This window comes from Salvelinus namaycush, unplaced genomic scaffold (genome assembly GCF_016432855.1).
Source record: "Salvelinus namaycush isolate Seneca unplaced genomic scaffold, SaNama_1.0 Scaffold11, whole genome shotgun sequence".
NCBI lineage: Eukaryota > Metazoa > Chordata > Actinopteri > Salmoniformes > Salmonidae > Salvelinus > Salvelinus namaycush.
This window is the reverse complement of record NW_024057786.1, coordinates 982,327-990,788: the sequence shown is the minus strand read 5'-3', so window position 1 is coordinate 990,788 and position 8,462 is coordinate 982,327. Positions and strand designations below refer to the sequence as shown.

The 8,462-nt window shown below is 41.3% G+C and overlaps 1 protein-coding gene across 1 annotated transcript in view; it reads left to right on the top strand.

Annotated features, from left to right (window-relative positions):
• Window positions 1–920, top strand: part of LOC120035702 (tripartite motif-containing protein 16-like) — an 8,778-nt gene extending 7,858 nt beyond the window's left edge. Inside the window, exons 5-6 of the mRNA XM_038982264.1 lie at window positions 54–113; window positions 350–920. Of these exons, the coding sequence (XP_038838192.1) occupies window positions 54–113; window positions 350–864 (575 nt within the window). The 3' untranslated portion in view covers window positions 865–920. The remainder of the gene's footprint in view (window positions 1–53; window positions 114–349) is intronic.
• The last annotated feature ends 7,542 nt before the right edge of the window (window positions 921–8,462 follow it).

The window sequence follows — 8,462 nt, the reverse complement described above, 5'->3', positions numbered from 1 at the left end:
ATGGTCTGATGATAACATTCCCTCTCTCTGTCAATGTGTGTGTGTGTCTGTAGTGAATATAGTGGATGTTGTACTGCCTCCAGAGCCCAAAACCAGAGAACAGTTGTTACAATGTGAGTCTCTTTATTGTGAAGTAACTAACAGTCTCTTTTTACTGACACTCCTAACAATCCCTCTACAAATATATAGCAATAGTAGATCTAATCAAAGACTGGGTATCTAACTGACTCCTCATATTTCTCTGATTTGATCTCTGCTGTGCTCTAATCAAAGACAGGGTAGATACAGTATCTGACTTAACTTATTGTTCTGACTCCCCTCATTGGTCTCTGCTCTGCTCTTCTCCCAGATTCCTGTCAGCTCACACTGGACCCAAACACAGCACACACACACCTCTCTCTGTCTGAAGGGAACAGAAAGGTGAAACGTACAGACCAAGTCCAACCATATCCTGACCATCCAGACAGATTCACCAACTGGTGTCAGGTTCTGTGTAGAGAGGGTCTGTCTGGACGCTGTTACTGGGAGGTGGAGTGGAGTGGTGATGTTTTTGTTACAGCAGTCTCATATAAAGACATCAGCAGAACGGAGACAGAAAATAGATTTGGATACAATAACAAGTCCTGGAGTTTACAGTACTATAGTGGTGGTTATTGTTTCAGACACAATAATGTTGAGACTAAAGTATCAGGCCCTCAGTCCTCCAGAGTAGGAGTGTACCTGGATCACAAGGCAGGTACTCTGTCCTTCTACAGTGTCTCTGACACAATGACCCTCCTCCACAGAGTCCAGACCACATTCACTCAGACCCTCTATCCTGGGTTTAGGATTGGATCTGGTACTGCTGAGCTGGTTAAACTGTAGTAGGGTCCACATAGATACTAGTCATGCTGGTGTAGTCTATAGCTGAGCTGGTTAAACTGTAGTAGGGTCCACATAGATACTAGTCATGCTGGTGTAGTCTATAGCTGAGCTGGTTAAACTGTAGTAGGGTCCACATAGATACTAGTCATGCTGGTGTAGTCTATAGCTGAGCTGGTTAAACTGTAGTAGGGTCCACATAGATACTAGTCATGCTGGTGTAGTCTATAGCTGAGCTGGTTAAACTGTAGTAGGGTCCACATAGAGACTAGTCATGCTGGTGTAGTCTATAGCTGAGCTGGTTAAACTGTAGTAGGGTCCACATAGATACTAGTCATGCTGGTGTAGTCTATAGCTGAGCTGGTTAAACTGTAGTAGGGTCCACATAGATACTAGTCATGCTGGTGTAGTCTATAGCTGAGCTGGTTAAACTGTAGTAGGGTCCACATAGAGACTAGTCATGCTGGTGTAGTCTATAGCTGAGCTGGTTAAACTGTAGTAGGGTCCACATAGATACTAGTCATGCTGGTGTAGTCTATAGCTGAGCTGGTTAAACTGTAGTAGGGTCCACATAGATACTAGTCATGCTGGTGTAGTCTATAGCTGAGCTGGTTAAACTGTAGTAGGGTCCACATAGATACTAGTCATGCTGGTGTAGTCTATAGCTGAGCTGGTTAAACTGTAGTAGGGTCCACATAGATACTAGTCATGCTGGTGTAGTCTATAGCTGAGCTGGTTAAACTGTAGTAGGGTCCACATAGATACTAGTCATGCTGGTGTAGTCTATAGCTGAGCTGGTTAAACTGTAGTAGGGTCCACATAGATACTAGTCATGCTGGTGGTGATGGTCCCCAGATGTGATGATTCATTCTGCTCTATTTTATCTACAATGATTTAACTGATTTGATCTTCAGATGATGTTATGAATTAAAATTTAATGTATTCATATTTTTGTAATTGCAATGTTTAAATCTTGTACATTTCCATGAATCATGATGTCTGGTGTTGATGTATATTGGTTGTCATTCAGAACCATTGATATGTTTTCTCAGTTGGTTCTCTGTCTCTATGTAATTCTCCTCAGTATCATTGATCAGCTTGTTGGTCCTAATTGATGTGTTCTCTGTCACCTGGAGCTGCATGGACAATGGTCCAGGAACTAAAGGACAATTCAGGACTAGTCAGCCCACTACAAGCTGGTATCACTTACTTTCTACTAAACTATATGGACTGGTTTCCCAGACACAGATTAATCCTAGTCCTGGACTAAAAAGTATGTTCAATGTAGATGTCCAGGAAACCGGCCCTAAATGTGTCATCTTTCATCCTCCCATACTGCTCAGTCCAGCAACATTAAACGTGTCCAGCAGGTGGTGCTATTGACCAAACAATAAAACCAGCAGATATCTTGACTTGCCACTCAGTATATCAGTAATGTTCAGAATAGTACTTTAATATCATTGGAGATTGATGGTCTTTTTAATCCACTATCCAGAGTCAGGAACAGATGAAGTTAGGTCTGCTACTGTTCAGTGATTAAATATGATTTATGGTGATGGGAAATAATAAAAAACACTAAACTTCATCTAGTAATAGTTTTCCTTTGTTATTTATTCCAAGGTGTGTCTTTAACTTGTAAATGTATTGTGTGGAGGTGAGCTAGTGGTGTGGCTGATAGAATAGAATGAAAAGGGAGGAGGGGAGGAAGAGGGGAGGAGTGAAGGGCTGTTCAAGAAACCAGATGGGGAAGAGGAAGATGTTCAGGGGAATTACTGTCTCTGTTCCAAATGGTTCCCTATTCCCTACGTAGTGCACTACGGTGCTTCTGACCAGGTCTAAAGTAGTGTTCTACGTAGGGAATAGGGTGTAGATTTATTTCAATATCATGCTTTAGTGTTTGGCACAAAAATATATTAGATCTCCACCCCCCCCACTTCCTGTCTGTCATCCCCCAGTTCTGTTAAGACTTCCTCTCATTGAACTGGGCCTTATTCTAAATGGTCACTTTGTATTGATAGTCCATACTGGTCTTTACTATGGTTCTACATACAGTACCTGTATTGATAGTCCATACTGGACTTTACTATGGTTTTACATAAAGTACCTGTATTGATAGTCCATACTGGGCTTTACTATGGTTCTACATACAGTACCTGTATTGATAGTCCATACTGGTCTTTACTATGGTTCTACATACAGTACCTGTATTGATAGTCCATACTGGACTTTACTATGGTTCTACATACAGTACCTGTATTGATAGTCCATACTGGTCTTTACTATGGTTCTACATACAGTACCTGTATTGATGAGGGCCTCATCATCCTGGCTGCACAAAGAAAGCCAGGGATTGCAGTGTGCTCCAGTCTCCAGCAGGGGGCAGTAAAACCCTATGGACCTGAAAGGGACTGCAGTGTGCTCCAGTCTCCAGCAGGGGGCAGTAAAACCCTATGGACCTGGAAGGGACTGCAGTGTGCTCCAGTCTCCAGCAGGGGGCAGTAAAACCCTATGGACCTGAAAGGGACTGCAGTGTGCTCCAGTCTCCAGCAGGGGGCAGTAAAACCCTATGGACCTGAAAGGGACTGCAGTGTGCTCCAGTCTCCAGCAGGGGGCAGTAAAACCCTATGGACCTGAAAGGGAAAGTGAGGAGTAACAATCAAAGGTGATTTTACAATGATGTTTCCACGGAGATCTGAATCATATCCACGAGGCACCAAACTGAAGAAAATCAACTGAAACAGGGAGGGACTAACTGAACTAAAATAATGATGTTGCTAAATGTTTTGCTACAGTGTTCTCTAACGAATACGACCCTGGATTCAAATACTATTTGAAATCTTACAAATACTTTGAGCATTTCCTTTAGTCCTCCAGGTGGGCGGGGTTTGTTTGTACTTTTAGGACTTTTCTATTGGTTCCATTACAACAAACTCAATCAAACACTGCTTATTAAATATTCAACATTATTTTAACGCAGGTCTGTTTCCACGTCCAATAAGCCTGTAACGTCTTGTATGATCTCATCAGGTAAAGGTGTGTCAAATGGAAGGGCAAGTCTCACCACTGAGAGGAAAACATCACTGGTCCACCTCTGCATCAGGTCAGCTATGTTGATCAGTACTGTCCCAGGGATGCTGGGAGCAGAGATGAACTCCCCTGACCTGGTACCACCTATGGAGTTGTCATTTTAATATCAGTTTAACCCCATTACTACTATAACACATAAACCATGTTAATAGAATGAAATGGATCCAGGTTCCATTTATTCTACAATAGATTTACTGCCTGTGGAACACTTCTCCAAAGTGTCTGAAATGAAGATGACTGCAGGTCTGAATCCCAAACTAATGGGGGGAAATGGCTCCATCTAATAAGATGGTATTTAGAGATATGAACCTTTCTATTGGGGTGAACCATCCCCTTAAAACCTTTTCTCAATAGGGGGGCGCTATTTTCACTTTGTAAAAAATCGTTCCCAAATTAAACTGCCTCGTACTCAATTCTTGCTCGTATAATATGCAAATTATTATTACTATTGGATAGAAAACACTCTCTAGTTTCTAAAACCGTTTGAATTATATCTGTGAGTAAAACAGAACTAATTTTGCAGCAAACTTCCTGTTAGGAAGTGAAAAATCTGAAATCGAGGCTCTGTTCCAGGGCCATCCTATTAATTTGCCTGAAATCTATGGATCTACATGCACTGCATACGCCTTCCACTAGATGTCTCAAGCCAGTGAAAGGTGGAAGCTTGATCTGAGGCCGAACAAGAGCTTTTGGAATGACGTTACCAGATTTTTCATTGTCTTGGAAGGCGCGAGAAGGGACCCCAGATTGCGTTCTGAAAAGCTTTCGGTATAGACGTTAGATATCTCCTGCTCTGATTTTATTTGATATATATGTTAAAAACATCATAAAGTAGTTATTTTAAACCGAGTTATTGACGTTTATTGCGTTTTTCGGCATTTTCTTTTCTTTGCGTTATGTGAAGTTGGGCACGTTTGTGCCACATGGCTAGCTTTGGTTGCTAATTCGACAGGAGAAGAGGACATTCTACAACCAAACAACGATTATTCTGGACAAAGGACAACTTGTACAACATTCTGATGGTAGGAACCATTTATGATGTTATTTCGTATTTCTGTCGAAAATGTGTAGTCATATTTTCCGCCCTGATTTTGGGCGCTGTCTCGCTATAACGTAAGCTGTATGTCGTACTAAAGTTATTTAAAAAAATCTAACACAGCGGTTGCATTAAGAACTAGTGTATCTTTCATTTGCTGTCCAACATGTATTTTTTAGTAAAGGTTATGATGAGTTATTTGATTAGATTAGGTGACTCTCCAAGATTTCTCCGGACATTTTTGTGCATTTTGACTACGTATTCACATTGTCAAACCACGATTTGTACCGCTAAATATGCACATTTTCGAACAAACCATATATGTATTGTGTGATATGATGTTATAGGACTGTCATCTGATGAAGTTTGTGAAGGTTAGTGAATAAATTTATATATTTTGCTGTTTTTTTCGCTATCGCTACCTTTGCGGTGAATGAATGCGGTTGTGTGGTTGGCTATTGTAGTAAGCTAATATAATGCTATATTGTATTTTCACTGTAAAACACTTAAAAAATCTGAAATATTGGCTGGATTCACAAGATCTTTGTCTTTCATTTGCTGTACACCATGTATTTTTCATAAATGTTTTATGATGAGTATTTAGGTATTTCACGTTGCTCTCTGTAGTTATTCTAGCTGCTTTGGTGATATTTGTGATGGTGGCTGCAATGTAAAACTATGATATATACCTGAAATATGCACATTTTTCGAACAAAACATATGCTATACAAGAAATCTGTTATAAGACTGTTATCTGATGAAGTTGTTTCTTGGTTAGTGACTAATTATATCTTTATCTGGTCGAATTTGTGATAGCTACCTATGCGGTAAAAAAATTGTGAAAATATGCGGTTGAGTCTTTTGCTATCGTGGTTAGCTAATAGAAATACATATTGTGTTTTCACTGTAAAACATTTTAAAAATCGGAAATGATGGCTGTATTCACAAGATGTTTATCTTTCATCTGGTGTCTTGGACTTGTGATTTCATGATATTTATATGCTAGTATTTACTTGTGGCGCTATGCTAGGCTATGCTAGTCAGCTTTTTTACTGATGAGGATGCTCCCGGATCCGGGATTGTGACAGGACCAGTCAAAAGTCTGGACACACCTACTCATTCAAGGGTTTTTCTTTATTTTTACTATTTTCTACATTGTAGAATAATAGTGAAGACATCAAAACTATGGAATAACACATATGGAATCATGTAGTAACCAAAAACGTGTTAAACAAATCAAGTGGAGGCCAGGTCATCTGATGCAACTCTCCTTCTTGGTCAAATAGCCCTTACACAGTCTGGAGGTGTGTTGGGTCATTGTCCTGCTGAAAAACAAATGATAGTCCCACTAAGCACAAACCAGATGGGATGGCGTATCGCTGCAGAATGCTGTGGTAGCTATGCTGGTTAAGTGTGCCTTGAATTCTAAATAAATTCTTGACAGTATCACCAGCAAAGCACCATCACACCTCCTCCTCCATGCTTCACGGTGGAAAATACACATGCAGAGATCATCTGTTTACCTACTCTGCGTCTCACAAAGACACGGCGGTTGGAACCAGAAATCTTAAATTTGGACTCATCAGACCAAAGGACAGATTTCCACCGGTCTAATGTCCATTGCTCGTGTTTTTTTGCCCCAAGCAAGTCTCTTCTTATTATTGGTGTCCTTTAGCAGTGGTTTCTTTGCAGCAATAGATAGTGTGGGTGTTTTCTGTTAACAGAATGTGTTTCTTGTTAAAAGGCTGAATATCACTAAAGGGAGTAAGCAAAGCCACTATGTGTAGTCCTGGGATTGAGTGTACTTATTGGTATAATTCTATAATGGACTATAGTTATCTGTACTTAATCCTATAATGGCCCGTAGTAATATTATAGTCCGATAATGGCATGTATGTCACGTTCTGACCTTAGTTTAATTTGTATGTCTTTATTTTAGTTTGGTCAGTGCGTGAGTTGGGGTGGGCATTCTATGTTGTCATTCTATGTTGTATGTCTAGGGTGTTATATTTCTATGTGTTTGGCCTAGTATAGTTCTCAATCAGAGGCAGGTGTCGATCGTTGTCTCTGATTGAGAATCATACTTAGGTAGCCTGTTTTCCCACTGTGTTTGTGGGTGGTTGTTTCCTGTTTAGTGTTTGTGTGTTTGTCGTGTTTGTTTTGTCTAGTGTTGCGTATTTCATTAAATAATATATACACTTACCACGCTGCACCTTGGTCCTCCTCTCTTTCCCCATAATTTCATATAGTAATCTGTACTTATTATTTTCTGGAAATAATGTATAGGTGCGCCACCAATATAATTGATCCAAGGAACTAGAGGGGAGGGGAACCCCACCTAGAGGAGAGGGGAACCCCACCTAGAGTAGAGGAGAACCCCACCTAGAGGAGAGGGGAACCCCACCTAGAGGAGAGGGGAACCCCACCTAGAGGAGAGGAGAACCCCACCTAGAGGAGAGGGGAACCCCACCTAGAGGGGAGGGGAACCCCACCTAGAGGAGAGGTGAACCCCACCTAGAGGAGAGGGGAACCCCGCCTAGAGGAGAGGGGGAACCCCGCCTAGAGGAGAGGGGAACCCCACCTAGAGGAGAGGGGAACCCCGCCTAGAGGAAAGAACTTAAATTTGGAAACAATGGTGGAGTAAAGCCGAGGGGATCTGGTTATTAGCATAAATTGGGGGGACTATGACACTTCTATAAGGATGAAACTGTATAAAAGGAGTAGACTGAGACTGAGCGATGGTCTGGTCCACACAGTACTCCTTACAGCACCTGCAGTGGTAAAGATGGTCATGTTTCTCCTTGGGGGGTGCAGAGTTCTCACGTGAAGTGAGGTCCAGCTGCATAATGGGTGAGCTTGAAGACACAATGACAGAGGAAGCGGAGCTAAAGAGAGAGAGAAACTAGATTACCCTGTAGACATGCAGATAGGTTGGTCTGGGAACTACTTTAACATCATAGATGGGTTGGTCTGGGAACTACTTTAACATCATAGATGGGTTGGTCTGGGAACTACTTTAACATCATAGATGGGTTGGTCTGGGAACTACTTTAACATCATAGATGGGTTGGTCTGGGAACTACTTTAACATCATAGATGGGTTGGTCTGGGAACTACTTTAACATCATAGATGGGTTGGTCTGGGAACTACTTTAACATCATAGATGGGTTGGTCTGGGAACTACTTTAACATCATAGATGGGTTGGTCTGGGAGCTACTTTAACATCATAGATGGGTTGGTCTGGGAACTACTTTAACATCATAGATGGGTTGGTCTGGGAACTACTTTAACATCATAGATGGGTTGGTCTGGGAACTACTTTAACATCATAGATGGGTTGGTCTGGGAACTACTTTAACATCATAGATGGGTTGGTCTGGGAACTACTTTAACATCATAGATGGGTTGGTCTGGGGACTACTTTAACATCATAGATGGGTTGGTCTGGGAACTACTTTAACATCATAGATGGGTTG